The 18,543-nt window shown below is 47.8% G+C and overlaps 1 protein-coding gene across 2 annotated transcripts in view; it reads left to right on the forward strand.

Moving 5' to 3' along the window:
- ADAMTS20 (ADAM metallopeptidase with thrombospondin type 1 motif 20) overlaps positions 1-18,543 on the forward strand; it is a 289,696-nt gene that overhangs the window by 169,368 nt on the left and 101,785 nt on the right. For both annotated transcript variants that reach the window (XM_040410795.1, XM_040410806.1), the window contains exon 23: positions 613-732. In XM_040410795.1, coding sequence (XP_040266729.1) covers positions 613-732 — 120 coding nt within the window. The remainder of the gene's footprint in view (positions 1-612; positions 733-18,543) is intronic.

The raw sequence follows: 18,543 nt of genomic DNA on the forward strand, positions 1-18,543 counted from the left end.
CATATATATTATTTAAGTGGTTATCCCATGATAAATGTAAAAAATAAAAATCAGATATCATATCGTATATGACAACCCCTTTCTAGTAGAGCTAGAACCAGTCCTGTACCTCACATGGATCCAGACATCTCCACATTAATTGCTCCAATTGTTCTGCTAGATTTATTTCAAGCTGGCAGCTTAGGGGTACTTCCTTTCTCAGGGAATGTGTACGTTCTGCTGCAGCTGCAGGGAAATCATGGATGGAACTGAGCATGTGTTTTCTGTCTCAGTGAGCCGGACAGAGAAATTAGAAAAAGAGCAAACAGGTGGCGCTATACAGATAGAGTTCAATGAATAGCTCAGTGGCTATGATAAATTCTTAATTACACGCAATTACAAAAGTATTCAGATCCAGGTGCTGGTTTGAAAACTGTAGAATATTTTTCGTGGGACAACGCTTTTAAGGCTATATGCCAATTATTTGAATGTGTGTCCTTTGTCCTTGTGTTTACATGGATGTTCAACTTATACACTCATTTGATCTTAATTGTGATGTGGAAACAGCTTGAAAACAGATTTATTTTGTGTAAGTGTAACTTTCATGCTAATTGTAAAAATTTCCTTTAACAGTGTTCGGTTACTTGCGGACAAGGCTACCAGTTCCGTACAGTAAAATGCAGTACCGGAACCTATGGGGTTTCTTTGGATGAACGGGATTGCAATGCAGCATCTCGACCTACAGATAGTCAGGCAAATATGTGTTTTTACTTACAAATTAATAATGTGTGTTAGTATAAAGTTACAATTTTTCCCCAAAGGATTTTGTGAGTTTTTTTTCCCATGTTTTAAAAAGTGTTTTTGAGTCAGTCTTTGTAGAGCCATATGTTGCTGTGGCTCCCTAGCTGTAGCCAGGTGCAGAGTGATCTGCGGGCTCTGTAGCTTTGTGACATGAATATGGCAAAACTGAGGCAAAATTACCCACTACAATTGTGCAAAATAGTGGAAAATGCAAAACTGTTTTGTATAACAGCTCATTTGCCCCATTTCTAGGATGACTGCACACAAAAAACCGACGCAAGATTAGTGAGTGTGAATAGACCTATATCAGTACAGGCGCCTACAGGCGCCTATCACAAACATGGGCCAAACTGCCAAAAAGCATAAAATCAACATCCTTATTTAAAAAATATAAATATATTTATATATACACAGACACTGAACAAAAATATAAACGCAACACTTTCGATTTTGTTCCCATTTTGCATGAGCTGAACTCAAAGATCTGAAACATTTTCTACATTCACAAAAGACCCATTACTCTCAAGTATTGTTCACAAATCTGTCTAAGGCTGGGTTCACACTTGAGCGTTTGAACGCGCTGAAAAATGCCCTACGCTCAAACAAGTTCTTGAGCTTCTTTGGGGCGTTTTGACGCGCGTTTGTGGCCATAGGACACTGCAGTCAATCACACAAACGCGCGTTTACTATTGCAAAAAACGCGCATAAAAACGCGCGTTAAACGCGCATATCAAATACGCTCAGGTCTGAACCCAGCCTAAATCTGTGTTAGTGAGCACTTCTCCTGTGCCGAGATAATCCATCCCACCTCACAGGTGTGGCATATCAAGGTGCTGATTAGACAGCATGAATATTGCACAGGTGAGCCTTAGACTGCCCACAATGAAAGGACACTCTGAAATGTGCAGTTTGATCACACAGCACAATGCCACAGATTTTGCAACGTTTGAGGGAGCGTGCAATTGGCATGCTGACTGCAGAAATGTCTACCAGAGCTGTTGCCTGTGCAATGAATGTTCATTTCTCTACCATAAGCCGTCTCCAAAGGCGTTTCAGAGAATTTGGCAGTACATCCAACCGGCCTCACAACCACAACATGAGGTGATGGTCGTGGATGAATGGCACAACTATGGGCCTCAGGATTTCGTTACGGTATCTCTGTGCATTCAAAATGCCATCAATAAAATGCACCTGTGTTCTTTGTCCATAACATACGCCAGCCCATACCATAACCTCCCCGCCAGCATGGGCCACTCGATCCACAATGTTGACGTCAGCAAACCACTCACCCACACGGCGCCACACACGCTGTCTGCCATCTGCCCTGAACAGTGAAAACCGGGACTCATCCGTGAACAGAACGCCTCTCCAACGTGCCAGACGCCATCGAATGTGAACATTTACCCACTCAAGTCGATTACGATGACGAATTGCAGTCAGGTCCAGACCCTGATGAGGACGACGAGCATGCAGATGAGCTTCCCTGAGACTGTCTCTGACCGTTTGTGCAAAAATTCTTTGGTTAGGCAAACCGATTGTTGCTGCAGCTGCTCCCTCAAACGTTGCAACATCTGTGGCATTGTGCTGTGTGATCAAACTGCACATTTCAGAGTGGTCTTTTATTGTGGGAAGTCTAAGGCACACCTGTGCAATATTCATGCTGTTAATCAGCACCTTGATATGCCACACCTGTGAGGTGGGATGGATTATCTCGGCAAAGGAGAAGTGCTCACTAACGCAGATTTAGACCGATTTTTGAACAATATTTGAGAGTAATGTTTTTTTTGTGTATGTAAAAAATGTTTCACCTCTTTGAGTTCAGCTCATGCTAAATTGGAGCAAAACTGAAAGTGTTGCGTTTATATTTTTGTTCAGTGTATATATATATATATATATATACTGTATATATAACGCTAAAATGTCGATGTAGGTTATGTCACAAATATAGAATAAGCTGTACAGTATCATATTGGTATAATAATATATTGTTATTGGGCCCAAAATTAATCAACCCTAACTATTACGTGACACGTAGACCTTTGCAGCATAACCTCCAAGACAAAATAAGCTTAGTTCCAACATATAGTGCAGATAGCATAACATAAAACAACTGCATAGACATATTAAGTTCATAGTGTAGGAGTAAATATCAGTATTACAACATTCGCCCCATAAGACGCACATAAGACCTACTGTAGGTTTTAGAGGAGGACAATAAGAAAAATATATTTTTCATTGCACCTCAGGTCAGATCACGAATCAGACCCCTAATGTTAATCAGACCTCAGCTGACAGCCCCAATCAGACCCCCAATGTTAACAGTAAGACCTCAGATCAGACCTCAGCTCAGACCCCAATGTAAATGACCCGCAATCAGACCTCAGATAAGAGCCCCATGCCTTTCATCACCCCCATGCCTGTCATAAGCCCCTATGCCTTTCATCATACCCATATCAGCCCCCATGCCTCTCATCAGCCCATATGCCTCTCATCAGCCCTTATGCCTCTCATCAGCCCCCATAATCATCCCTTATGCCTTTCATCAGCCCCCATATCAGCCCTTATGCCTCTTATCAGCCCCCATTGTCATCCCTTAAGCCTCTCATCAGCCCCCATTATCAGCCCTTATGCCTCTCATCAGCCCCCATTATCAGCCATTATGCCTCTCATCACCCTCATCATCAACCCTTATGCCTCCCATCAGCCCCCATTATCAGCCATTATGCCTCTCATCAGCCCCCAATATCAGCCATTATGCCTCTCATCACCCATTGCCTCAGATCAGCCCCAGCAGCCTCATGTTTTCTAAAATAAAAAAAACACTTACCTCCCCTGCTCCTGGATGCCACCGCTCCTCACTGGCCGCGATCTTCTTCCTCCTGTCGGCTGTGCTGTGAACTGGCGCACACAGCGTGAGGTCACAGCTGAGGACCAGAGCATTCACTGCTTCCTGGTCCTCCGGTACTAATGAGCGCTTCCATAATGGAAGCGTTCATTAGTATTTGCCCCATAAAACGCAGGGGCATTTTAATGCGTCTTATGGGGCGAAAAATACGGTACCCATATGAGACCCCTTCCACTAGGATAAAACCAAGCTCCATGCAATTTTGGCAAAGCCTTTGTCTGGGGTTGTGTGCATTGTAGAAATCGTTGTACTTGCAATGAACAAGTTGTTAGTGTTAACTTTTCTTCTTGGTTAGTTCATGTATACTTTCAATAATTAAGTGTAAATTATAAATTTAACTTTTATTTAAAGGGAACCTATCACCATGAAATTGCAGTGCAATCTGCAGACAGCATGTTATAGAGCAGGAGGAGCTGAGCAGATTTTGTCAGAAAGGGGTTTTTTCGAAACTCAATATTCATTGTCTGTGTTTCATTTTCATGTGCCACTGAAATGCAAAATATTGTCCTTCTATTACAATAAGTGCAGAGATAAGGCCTCTTTCACACTTGCGTTGTTGGGATCCGGCATGCACTTCCGTTGCCGGAGGTGCCTGCCGGATCCGTAACAACGCAAGTGTACTGAAAGCATTTGAAGACGGAACCGTCTTCCAAATGCTTTCAGTGTTACTATGGCACCCAGGACGCTATTAAAGTCCTGGTTGCCATAATAGGAGCGGGGAGCGGGGGAGCGGTATACTTACAGTCCGTGCGGCTCCCCGGGCGCTCCAGAATGACGTCAGAGCGCCCCATGCGCATGGATGACGTGATCCATGTGATCACGTGATCCATGCGCTTGGGGCGCCCTGACGTCACTCTGGAGCGCCCGGGGAGCCGCACGGACGGTAAGTATGCTGCTCCCCGCTCCCCGCTACACTTACCATGGCTGTCAGGACTTTAGCGTCCCGGCAGCCATGGTAACTATTCAGAAAAAGCTAAACGTCGGGTCCGGCAATGCGCCGAAACGACGTTTAGCTTAAGGCCGGATCCGGATCAATGCCTTTCAATGGGCATTGATCCCGGATCCGGCCTTGCGGCAAGTCTTCAGGATTTTTGGCCGGAGCAAAAAGCGCAGCATGCTGCGGTATTTTCTCCGGCCAAAAAACGTTCCGTACCGGAACTGAAGACATCCTGAACGGATTACTCTCCATTCAGAATGCATTAGGATAATCCTGATCAGTATTCTTCCGGCATAGAGTCCCGACGACGGAACTCTATGCCGGAAGACAATAACGCAAGTGTGAAAGAGCCCTAAAACACCTATATAAACAGGTGTTTAGTTTACTGCTGTTATGAGGGGAATTTGTTACCTTTGAGTGAAATACTAGATTAGTAGAATTGGGATAACAGTATGACCACTGTATTGTCAACTTTGTCCTAAATAAAGATGCTTGCAGAAGAGCAATTTGCTTATCAGTGTAATATGTGATGCTTTAAGGCCAAGTTCACACTTTAGTTATTTCCAACAGTTATTGTGAGCCAAAACCAGTAGTGAACTCTACTCAGAGTTCAGTTGTAATGTAACGATTTCCGCCCATTCTGTGTTTTTGACCCACCCCTGGTTTTGGTTTCTGATCGAAATAACTGACCAAATAAGGGAAGTGTGTACTCGGCCTAATTTGCTCATCCCCCTTGCCTCTCTGATCAGAGTGAATGGTCTAACTGAAAAAATCAAGCAAGGTTGTTTACTGTGTTAAAACTCCTAACAAAAGAGGAAGAGCCAGGAAGTAGAATACATGGTGTGACTTCAAAAGTTATATCTGAAAAAAACATGCATTTGTTTTTTTTGTTAAAAAAGTACATAGAATATTTAAATATAGGTGTAACAGCGGTTGCGGATCACCGGTGTTCACCTACTCACCACCGCAGTCCCAGGCTCCGTGCTCAGGCGAGCACTGCCCTCCATGGCCGCCTCTGTCATTGCCCGCGTCCAGCTCCATTACAGGGCAGGTAGCAGCGTCTGCTACAGATGTCTCTCCAAGCACTACTCTGGTTCTGGATTCTGTGCCTGCAGGTACTGTACTTTCTGGAATCTGCTCCACAGTTTCCTTTCTGCCCTGGACACAGCATGCCTTCTAGCCTGTTTCCTTTAGCACCTTGGTAAGGGCAGGCGTGGATCACTTCCTGTGATGTAAGGGTTTTGCACATGTGACCTGTGCAACCAATCACAGCCATCCTGCACCTATTTTATTGGTCTAGCCCCGTTCCCAGGTGCCTATCCTCCTCAAGAGGTAGCAACCTGGTGTTCCCCTCAGGAAAGTCTATCCCCACCATCAGGGGTACTGCGAAGAACGAGGGGTTCACTTAGACAACGTCCTTAGAAGAGGTTAGTAACGTGGTACAGTAGGTTTGTACCCTCTGGTTCGTGACAATAGGCTTTCAATTTGTAATACAAAATGTTAATAGTAGTTTCCCTTTAATCATGGTAAAGGACTGTGTAGTTCAAAGACATTTCACAACAAAAATTGCACTGTTATACCTGTGATGTTGAGTGCATAGTTCAGACATTTTACTGAAAACATTGCATTATTACATCCGTTTTAGTGAATATATTAGTGCATCAGACTGTGTAGTTCAAAGACATTTTACTACAAAAATTGAAGTTATACCCGTTGTGGGGATCCGCTCTGGTAGGCAGTGGTAGCGAGTGCAGTATAGAGGCAACACAGACCGGTCTTGGTGTAAACCACGATGCTTTGTTTATTCACACGGTGCATATTTGTGAAAGACGGTGCAGTTCATAGGGAGGGTGGTCACACACAGCAAAAATAATAGTTCAAACACAGCAAGTCCCTGCCGCAGGCTACTTGAGGCCTGTTTCAGTCACATAAAGCAAAGTCTATTTAAAGCCAGGAGTAATGTCACCTTTTTCTCCTTGGTGAAGTAAGTCCTTGGGTCCTGCTTTTAGCCACAGGACACGGATCCCTCCTGCCTTCAGCTGCGGGTCCCTGCACACTCCTTTACAGGCCTCAGCACACAGCCCAGCTCACCTCCACTTCTTACTCTCACAGCCAGGGAATACAGAAGCTCCACATTGCGCACCACACCCTTGTTGCTGGTCGGGTTTTAACCCTTCCCTGCAAAACCTGGGCTGGACCGTGGGGAGACAGGCACCCGCCCGCATATCTGCCTGCTCCCAATAAGAGCCGGCCCGGATCCGCTGTGTTAACAGCATAACCGCTGCAAAAATGCAATTTTCCAGCTCTTACTCCACCGGGGCCAGGACCCCCGGTAACACGTACCTTCCGTCTACCACCACCCCAGGTACTCTCCTACACCGTGCATACCTCAAACATTGCATTGGTATATCCTTGCTAGCGAACGCATTACTGAGCAGAGAGGGGACGGCACAGGGGAGGAGCTACACTGACGTGCTTACATCAGCATCATGTGACCTCTGAATGTAGCCTCATCTTCATGAACGGACTGTGGAATAATTACCACTTAGGGGAATTCAATGATACAAATGTGGATTTTGGGTTAGGAAGAATATGTTTTTGGTTGGGCATTTATTATACAAACTCAAACAGTTTCAATCACTAAGCAGAGACTTTGGAGTGACTAGCCAGCATTGGCTTCAATATTTACAATTCTTATCAGTTTGTAAAAAGTTTGGGATGCCAATCCTTTTGTACACTGAAGATTCAAGGATTTATGACTATACTTAAAAAAAAGAAAAGGGGGCTATTTCTGCTAGAATATAATATTCTTGCTATAAGGTTATTAATAGAAAATGTTGCCTTTTCCCAATTTATGATCAATCATGGCTTATACTATTCCCCAAAATGTTTGTTCAAGATAAAGGTATGAGGGAATTTGAATTGTCCGAAATGTGGCGATTTGGTTCTTTTGTTATGGTGGTGTCCAAAACTGTTTAGATATTGGTCTCAGATTAAGAACAATGTCAATGTGCTATTAAACGAAGAGTTACAATTCGACCCTGTTGTCTTGGTATTGCGTGGTTTAAATGTTGATACATTGATGTTTAAGGCAAATTACAATTTTGTTGACAATTGTTTTTGGGTCTTGTCTGCATTATACAAAAATGCATGTTAGAAAAGATCTCTAGTTTTAATGAATGGAAACATCAAGTTGACAGGGTGAAACAGTTCGAAATATGTAAAGGTAAATCCCTTAGCTGCTACGATTTTGGAAAAAAAATAGCAGAAATTGGAAGAGTAAGGTTTTTTTATATTCTCCCAGCACAGCTTTAAAGGGGTTCTCCAGGTTTCCCAGCAACCTGCCCTATAATTTGAGCAGGACTGTTTGCCTCTACTTACAAAGCTGTCTAATGCCTCATTCACACGTCAGTGTTTGGTCAGTGATTTCCATCAGTGATTTTGAGCCCAAACCATTGAACAGGTACAGATCTTTCTGTGGAGGCTCCGGTCCTGGTTTTGCCTCACAATCACTGATGGAAATCACTGACGTGTGAATGAGGCATTAGGGGGCAGGGCCTCACTATACACTACGCTTTGGCACCTGCATATGCTACATATTGGTGAGTTTTCCTCTCAGGCTGCTCAGCCATGATTAAATATCATATGCAGGATGACATCATTACCATCTATTGTAGAGCAGTGTAGGGTGTAGAGAGGCCATGACTCATTACCTCTCTAGGCAGCTATGCAAGTGGTGCCAAGTCCTCCTCAAATTCTCGGACAAGTTGGTGGCAGCCATTTTAATTCATTCCTGGAGAACTCCTTTAAATTTATTTTTTTGTTCCTGGGGGAGGGGTTTTGGCAGATTATTTTTTTTGAAGACCTAATTATGTATCATTTATGGTCAATTTGTAATAAAATAAAAATAAAATACAAAACAAAATCATGGTGACAGATTCCGTTTAGGCTATTTTCACACTAGCGTTTTGGCTTTCCGTCTGTGAGATCCATTCAGGGCTCTCACAAGCGGTCCAAAATGGATCAGTTTTGCCCTAATGCATTCTGAATGGAAAAGGATCTGCACAGAATGCATCAGTTTGCCTCCGATCAGTCTCCATTTTGCTCTGGAGGTGGACACCAAAATGCTGCTTGAAGCGTTCTGCTGTCCGTCTGACGAAACTGAGCCAAATGGATCCGTCCTGACACACAATGTAAGTCAATGCGGACGGATCTGTTTTCTATGACGTAATCTGGCACAATAGAAAACTGATCCATCCCCTATTGACTTTCAATGATGTTCAAGACGGATTCGTCATGGCTAGAGTTGAGCGAACACCTGGATGTTCGGGTTCGAGAAGTTCGGCCAAACTTCCCGGAAATGTTCGGCTTCGGGATCCGAACCCGAACCGAACTTCGTCCCGAACCCGAACCCCATTGAAGTCAATGGGGACCCGAACTTTTGGGCACTAAAAAGGCTGTAAAACAGCCCAGGAAAGAGCTAGAGGGCTGCAAAAGGCAGCAACATGTAGGTAAATCCCCTGCAAACAAATGTGGATAGGGAAATGAATTAAAATAAAAATTAAAAAAATAAAAATGAACCAATATCAATTGGACAGAGGTCCCATAGCAGAGAATCTGGCTTCACGTCAGCTGAGAATCAGTCTCTTCATGCCATAGCAAAGAATCTGGCTTCATGTCAGCACAGAATCAGTCTCTTCATGTCATAGCAGAGAATCAGGCTTCACGTCACCCACCACTGGAACAGGCCACTGTCACACATTTAGGCCCCGGCACCCAGACAGAGGAGAGCGGTCCCGTAACAGAGAATCTGGCCTTATGTCAGCACAGAATCTGTCTTCATGTCATAGCAGAGAATCAGGCTTCACGTCACCCACCACTGGAACAGGCCACTGTCACACATTTAGGCCCCGGCACCCAGACAGAGGAGAGCGGTCCCGTAACAGAGAATCTGGCCTTATGTCAGCACAGAATCTGTCTTCATGTCATAGCAGAGAATCAGGCTTCACGTCACCCACCACTGGAACAGGCCACTGTCACACATTTAGGCCCCGGCACCCAGACAGAGGAGAGCGGTCCCGTAACAGAGAATCTGGCCTTATGTCAGCACAGAATCTGTCTTCATGTCATAGCAGAGAATCAGGCTTCACGTCACCCACCACTGGAACAGGCCACTGTCACACATTTAGGCCCCGGCACCCAGACAGAGGAGAGCGGTCAGTAACAGAGAATCTGGCCTTATGTCAGCACAGAATCTGTCTTCATGTCATAGCAGAGAATCAGGCTTCACGTCACCCACCACTGGAACAGGCCACTGTCACACATTTAGGCCCCGGCACCCAGACAGAAGAGAGCGGTCCCGTAACAGAGAATCTGGCCTTATGTCAGCGCAGAATCTGTCTTCATGTCATAGCAGAGAATCAGGCTTCACGTCACCCACCACTGGAACAGGCCACTGTCACATATTTAGGCCCAGACACCCAGGCAGAGGAGAGAGGTCGCGTAACAGAGAATCTGGCCTTATGTCAGCACAGAATCTGTCTTCATGTCATAGCAGAGAATCAGGCTTCACGTCACCCACCACTGGAACAGGCCACTGTCACACATTTAGGCCCCGGCACCCAGACAGAGGAGAGCGGTCCCGTAACAGAGAATCTGGCCTTATGTCAGCGCAGAATCTGTCTTCATGTCATAGCAGAGAACCAGGCTTCACGTCACCCACCACTGGAACAGGCCACTGTCACATATTTAGGCCCAGGCACCCAGGCAGAGGAGAGAGGTCGCGTAACAGAGAATCTGGCCTTATGTCAGCACAGAATCTGTCTTCATGTCATAGCAGAGAATCAGGCTTCACGTCACCCACCACTGGAACAGGCCACTGTCACACATTTAGGCCCCGGCACCCAGACAGAGGAGAGCGGTCCCGTAACAGAGAATCTGGCCTATGTCAGCGCAGAATCTGTCTTCATGTCATAGCAGAGAATCAGGCTTCACGTCACCCACCACTGGAACAGGCCACTGTCACACATTTAGGCCCCGGCACCCAGACAGAGGAGAGCGGTCCCGTAACAGAGAATCTGGCCTTATGTCAGCACAGAATCTGTCTTCATGTCATAGCAGAGAATCAGGCTTCACGTCACCCACCACTGGAACAGGCCACTGTCACACATTTAGGCCCCGGCACCCAGACAGAGGAGAGCGGTCCCGTAACAGAGAATCTGGCCTTATGTCAGCACAGAATCTGTCTTCATGTCATAGCAGAGAATCAGGCTTCACGTCACCCACCACTGGAACAGGCCACTGTCACACATTTAGGCCCCGGCACCCAGACAGAGGAGAGCGGTCCCGTAACAGAGAATCTGGCCTTATGTCAGCGCAGAATCTGTCTTCATGTCATAGCAGAGAATCAGGCTTCACGTCACCCACCACTGGAACAGGCCACTGTCACATATTTAGGCCCAGGCACCCAGGCAGAGGAGAGAGGTCGCGTAACAGAGAATCTGGCCTTATGTCAGCACAGAATCTGTCTTCATGTCATAGCAGAGAATCAGGCTTCACGTCACCCACCACTGGAACAGGCCACTGTCACACATTTAGGCCCCGGCACCCAGACAGAGGAGAGCGGTCCCGTAACAGAGAATCTGGCCTTATGTCAGCGCAGAATCTGTCTTCATGTCATAGCAGAGAACCAGGCTTCACGTCACCCACCACTGGAACAGGCCACTGTCACATATTTAGGCCCAGGCACCCAGGCAGAGGAGAGAGGTCGCGTAACAGAGAATCTGGCCTTATGTCAGCACAGAATCTGTCTTCATGTCATAGCAGAGAATCAGGCTTCACGTCACCCACCACTGGAACAGGCCACTGTCACACATTTAGGCCCCGGCACCCAGACAGAGGAGAGCGGTCCCGTAACAGAGAATCTGGCCTTATGTCAGCGCAGAATCTGTCTTCATGTCATAGCAGAGAATCAGGCTTCACGTCACCCACCAGTGGAACAGGCCACTGTCACATATTTAGGCCCAGGCAGAGGAGAGAGGTCGCGTAACAGAGAATCTGGCTTCATGTCAGCACAGAATAAGTCTTCATGTCATAGCAGAGAATCAGGCTTCACGTCACCCACCACTGGAACAGGCCACTGTCACACATTTAGGCCCCGGCACCCAGACAGAGGAGAGGTTCATTCAACTTTGGGTTGCCCCGCAATATAATGGTAAAATGAAATTAAAAATAGTATTGAATGAGGAAGTGCCCTGGAGTAGAATAATATATTGTTAAGGGGAGGTAGTTAATATCTAATCTGCACAAGGGATGGACAGGTCCTGTGGGATCCATGCCTGGTTCATTTTTATGAACGTCAGCTTGTCCACATTGGCTGTAGACAGGCGGCTGCGTTTGTCTGTAATGACGCCCCCTGCCGTGCTGAATACACGTTCAGACAAAACGCTGGCCGCCGGGCAGGCCAGCACCTCCAAGGCATAAAAGGCTAGCTCTGGCCACGTGGACAATTTGGAAACCCAGAAGTTGAATGGGGCCGAACCATCAGTCAGTACGTGGAGGGGTGTGCACAGGTACTGTTCCACCATGTTAGTGAAATGTTGCCTCCTGCTAACACGTTCCGTATCAGGTGGTGGTGCATTTAGCTGTGGCGTGTTGACAAAACTTTTCCACATCTCTGCCATGCTAACCCTGCCCTCAGAGGAGCTGGGCGTGACACAGCTGCGTTGGCGACCTCTTGCTCCTCCTCTGCCTTCGCCTTGGGCTTCCACTGGTTCCCCTGTGACTAGGGGTGCACCGAAATTTCGGCAGCCGAAAATATCGGCCGAAAATGCACCTAATCCACTTCGGCCGATATTGTTACATATCGGCCGAAAATATGGGGTGTGGGATTTGTCACCCACCATCTGCGGGCGGGCGGTTTACTTTGTCACTGCATCTTTATTTTACCTTACAATCGTGAGGCTCTAGTAACTAACAACTCTGCAGGCAGAGCGGAGGCCGGCGTAACGTCACTTACTCACGTGACGCGCCTGCTCCGCCTCCTTCATTCATAAAGTGGGCGGAGCAGGTGCGTCACGTGAGTAAGTGACGTTACGCCGCCCTCCGCTCTGCCTGCAGAGTTGTTACCGGAGCGTCACGATTGTAAGGTAAAATAAAGATGCAGTGAGTGATGCTGTGAGCAGCAGGGCCGGGGCTGTTATGGGTAGGGGGATCGGTCTATGGCACTGCTATGGGGAGGGGGGATCTGTGCACTGTTATGGGGAAAGGGATCTGTGCACTGTTATGGGAAAAGGGATCTGTGCACTGTTATGGGGAAAGGGATCTGTGCACTGTTATGGGAAAAGGGATCTGTGCACTGTTATGCCCATAACAGTGCACATATCCCCTTTCCATAACAGTGCACAGATCCCCCTCTCCATAACAGCGCCACCCACAGATCCCCCTCTCCATAACAGCGCCACCCACAGATCCCCCTCTTCATAACAGCGCCACCCACAGATCCCCCTCTCCATAACAGCGCCACCCACAGATCCCCCTCTCCATAACAGCGCCACCCACAGATTACCCTCTCCATAACAGCGCCACCCACAGATCCCCCTCTCCATAACAGAGCCACCCACAGATCCCCCTCTCCATAACAGAGCCACCCACAGATCCCCCTCTCCATAACAGCGCCACCCACAGATTACCCTCTCCATAACAGCGCCACCCACAGATCCCCCTCTCCATAACAGAGCCACCCACAGATCCCCCTCTCCATAACAGCGCCACCCACAGATCCCCCTCTCCATAACAGCGCCACCCACAGATCCCCCTCTCCATAACAGCGCCACCCACAGATCCCCCTCTCCATAACAGCGCCACCCACAGATCCCCCTCTCCATAACAGCGCCACCCACAGATCCCCCTCTCCATAACAGCGCCACCCACAGATGAATTTCATTCATGAAAAAGAATTATTAATAAAATCATTAAAAAAAAAGTATTTTAAAAGTATTTGGGCAAAAAGGCAGTTTCGGTTTCGGTTTTCGGTCAAGGGCATCCTGAATTTTCGGTTTCGGTTTCGGACCAGAATTTTCATTTCGGTGCACCCCTACCTGTGACATTTGGGAATGCTCTCAGTAGCGCGTCTACCAACGTGCGCTTGTACTCGCGCATCTTCCTATCACGCTCCAGTGTAGGAAGTAAGGTGGGCACATTGTCTTTGTACCGGGGATCCAGCAGGGTGGCAACCCAGTAGTCCGCACACGTTAAAATGTGGGCGACTCTGCTGTCGTTGCGCAGGCACTGCAGCATGTAGTCGCTCATGTGTGCCAGGCTGCCCAGAGGTAAGGACAAGCTGTCCTCTGTGGGAGGCGTATCGTCATCGTCCTGTGTTTCCCCCCAGCCACGCACCAGTGATGGGCCCGAGCTGCTTTGGGTGCCACCCCGCTGTGAACATGCTTCATCCTCATCCTCCTCCACCTCATCCTCGTCCTCCTCGTCCTCCAGTAGTAGGCCCTGTCTGGCCACATTTGTACCTGGCCTCTGGTGTTGCAAAAAACCTCCCTCTGAGTCACTTCGAAGAGACTGGCCTGAAAGTGCTAAAAATGACCCCTCTTCCTCCTCTTCCTCCTGGGCCACCTCCTCTTCCATCATCGCCCTAAGTGTTTTCTCAAGGAGACATAGAAGTGGTATTGTAACGCTGATAACGGCGTCATCGCCACTGGCCATGTTGGTGGAGTACTCGAAACAGCGCAACAGGGCAGACAGGTCTCGCATGGAGGCCCAGTCATTGGTGGTGAAGTGGGTCTGATCCGCAGTGCGACTGACCCGTGCGTGCTGCAGCTGAAACTCCACTATGGCCTGCTGCTGCTCGCACAGTCTGTCCAGCATATGCAAGGTGGAGTTCCACCTGGTGGGCACGTCGCATATGAGGCGGTGAGCGGGAAGGCCGAAGTTACGCTGTAGCGCAGACAGGCGAGCAGCGGCAGGGTGTGAACGCCGGAAGCGCGAACAGACGGCCCGCACTTTATGCAGCAGCTCTGACATGTCGGGGTAGTTGCGAATGAACTTCTGCACCACCAAATTCAGCACATGCGCCAGGCAAGGGATGTGCGTCAAACCGGCTAGTCCCAGAGCTGCAACGAGATTTCGCCCATTATCGCACACCACCAGGCCGGGCTTGAGGCTCACCGGCAGCAACCACTCGTCGGTCTGTTGTTCTATACCCCGCCACAACTCCTGTGCGGTGTGGGGCCTGTCCCCCAAACATATGAGTTTCAGAATGGCCTGCTGACGTTTACCCCGTGCTGTGCTGAAGTTGGTGGTGAAGGTGTGTGGCTGACTGGATGAGCAGGTGGAAGAAGAGGAGGAGAAGGCTGAGTAGGAGGAGGAGGAGGAGACAGGAGGCAAAGAATGTTGCCCTGCGATCCTTGGCGGCAGAAGGACGTGCGCCAAACAGCTCTCCGCCTGGGGCCCAGCCGCCACTACATTTACCCAGTGTGCAGTTAGGGAGATATAGCGTCCCTGGCCGTGCTTACTGGTCCACGTATCTGTGGTTAGGTGGACCTTGCCACAGATGGCGTTGCGCAGTGCACACTTGATTTTATCGGACACTTGTTTGTGCAGGGAAGGCACGGCTCTCTTGGAGAAGTAGTGGCGGCTGGGAACAACATACTGTGGGACAGCAAGTGACATGAGCTGTTTAAAGCTGTCTGTGTCCACCAGCCTAAATGACATCATTTCATAGGCCAGTAGTTTAGAAATGCTGGCATTCAGGGCCAGGGATCGAGGGTGGCTAGGTGGGAATTTACGCTTTCTCTCAAATGTTTGTGAGATGGAGAGCTGAACGCTGCCGTGTGACATGGTTGAGATGCTTGGTGACGCAGGTGGTGGTGTTGGTGGTACATCCCATGTTTGCTGTGCGGCAGGTGCCAACGTTCCTCCAGAGGCGGAGGAAGAGGCCGAGGCCGCGGCGGCAGCAGCAGAAGAGGCCGAGGCGGCAGCAGCAGAAGAGGTAGCAGGGGGAGCCTGAGTGACTTCCTTGTTTTTAAGGTGTTTACTCCACTGCAGTTCATGCTTTGCATGCAGGTGCCTGGTCATGCAGGTTGTGCTAAGGTTCAGAACGTTAATGCCTCGCTTCAGGCTCTGATGGCACAGCGTGCAAACCACTCGGGTCTTGTCGTCAGCACATTGTTTGAAGAAGTGCCATGCCAGGGAACTCCTTGAAGCTGCCTTTGGGGTGCTCGGTCCCAGATGGTGGCGGTCAGTAGCAGGCGGAGTCTCTTGGCGGCGGGTGTTCTGATTTTGCCCACTGCTCCCTCTTTTGCTACGCTGTTGGCTCGGTCTCACCACTGCCTCTTCCTCCGAACTGTGAAAGTCAGTGGCACGACCTTCATTCCATGTGGGGTCTAGGACCTCATCGTCCCCTGCATCGTCTTCCACCCAGTCTTGATCCCTGACCTCCTGTTCAGTCTGCACACTGCAGAAAGACGCAGCAGTTGGCACCTGTGTTTCGTCATCATCAGAGACGTGCTGAGGTGGTATTCCCATGTCCTCATCATCAGGAAAAATAAGTGGTTGTGCGTTAGTGCATTCTATCTCTTCCACCCCTGGGGAAGGGCTAGGTGGATGCCCTTGGGAAACCCTGGCAGCAGAGTCTTCAAACAGCATAAGAGACTGCTGCATAACTTGAGGCTCAGACAGTTTCCCTGATATGCATGGGGGTGATGTGACAGACCGATGGGCTTGGTTTTCATGCGCCATCTGTGCGCTTTCTGCAGAAGACAGGGTGGGAGATAATGTGAACGTGTTGGATCCACTGTCGGCCACCCAATTGACTAATGCCTGTACCTGCTCAGGCCTTACCATCCTTAGAACGGCATTGGGCCCCACCAAATATCGCTGTAAATTCTGCTGGCTACTGGGACCTGAGGTAGTTGGTTCACTAGGACGTGTGGCTGTGGCAGAACGGCCACGTCCTCTCCCAGCACCAGAGGGTCCACTAACACCACCACGACCATGTCCGCGTCCCTTATTAGATGTTTTCCTCATTGTTCCCGTTCACCACAATTTTGAGAATGGCAAATTTGGGAATGCTTTTTCAACCCAGAACAAAAAGTCTGCTTTTACGGTCACTACAAATAACTTGACCAGCTAAAACAGTGCAGATTTGGTTGAATAGAGATGTGAGACCTGTTTTTTTTTGCGCTGTGTGACAGTTATAGGTTTAATCACAGAATGACACTTCTATCAGCACGCTAGCGTGTGTCTTAGGTTTTTCTGAATGACACTATCAATACCTTCAATGTAAGATTTTCTTTTTGGGATAGATTTCAAGTAGGCCTCAAATACCAGAAACTAGTTATTTTGAGAATGGGAAATTTGGGAATGCTTTTTCAACCCAGAAAAAAAAGTGTGCTTTTACGGTCAATACAAATAACTTGACCAGCTAAAACAGTACAGATTTGGTTGAATAGAAATGTCAGGTCTATTTTTTAGGCGCTGGGTGACAGGCTCAACTTGCCCCTGATGTAATATATGGCCAAAAAATAACCACACTGTTGATGGTTAAATGCACTTGGGTGACACAGGCTCAGCCTGCACCAGATGTAGTATATGGCCAAAAAATAATCAGACTGTTGATGGTTAAATGCACTTGGGTGACACAGGCTCAGCCTGCACCAGATGTAGTATATGGCCAAAAAATAATCAGACTGTTGATGGTTAAATGCACTTGGGTGACACAGGCTCAGCCTGCAGCTGATGTAGGATATAGCACAAAATGACCACACTATCGATGGTTAAATACACTTGGGTGACACAGGCTCAGCCTGCAGCTGATGTAGTATATGGCCAAAAAATAATCAGACTGTTGATGGTTAAATGCACTTGGGTGACACAGGCTCAGCCTGCAGCTGATGTAGTATATGGCCAAAAAATAACCAGACTGTTGATGGTTAAATGCACTTCGGTGACACAGGCTCAGCCTGCAGCTGATGTAGGATATAGCACAAAATAACCACACTATCGATGGTTAAATACACTTGGTGATAGATCGTGCTGGCGCACCACAAGTCACAAAATGGCCGCCGATCACCCCAGAAAAAAAGTGATCTAAAAACGCTCTGGGCAGCCTCAAAAAAGTGAGCAAGTCAATAATAGCACTTCAATGATCCACAGCTGCAGATCGATCACAGAATGAAGTCTTTTGGAGGAGTTAATCTGCCTAATCTCGCCCTAACGTCGCAGCTGCAACCTCTCCCTATACTGATCATAGCAGAGTGACGTGCGGCGCTACGTGACTCCAGCTTAAATAGAGGCTGGGTCACATGGTGCACTGGCCAATCACAGCCATGCCAATAGTAGGCATGGCTGTGATGGCCTCTTGGGCCAAGTAGTATGACGCTTGTTGATTGGCTGCTTTGCAGCCTTTCAAAAAGCGCCAAGAAAGCGCCGAACACCGAACCCGAACCCGGACTTTTACGAAAATGTTCGGGTTCGGGTCCGTGTCACGGACACCCCAAAATTCGGTACGAACCCGAACTATACAGTTCGGGTTCTCTCATCCCTAGTCATGGCTATAGAAGACATAATACAACCGGATCCGTTCATGATGGATGCATGCAGTTGTATTATTGTAATGGAAGTGTTTTTGCATATTTATGATGGATCCGCAAAAACCGCTAGTGTGAAAGTGGCCTTAAAGGGAACCTGTCATGTGGATATTTGATTATAATCTAACTAATTATATACAATCATTAACTACTAAAAAGTGCCTTAGATGTAGTCACTTACTGGTGTAACAGATGGTTATCTCATAATATACACACAATGATGCCACATGCCGCATGCTAATGAGCTGATTGGAGTCCGGCGTGATGTCATTGAGTCCAGCGTATATTTAATTCAGAGCTATAGCCACTCCCCTGCCCACCTG

Source organism: Bufo bufo, chromosome 1 (genome assembly GCF_905171765.1).
Source record: "Bufo bufo chromosome 1, aBufBuf1.1, whole genome shotgun sequence".
Lineage (NCBI taxonomy): Eukaryota > Metazoa > Chordata > Amphibia > Anura > Bufonidae > Bufo > Bufo bufo.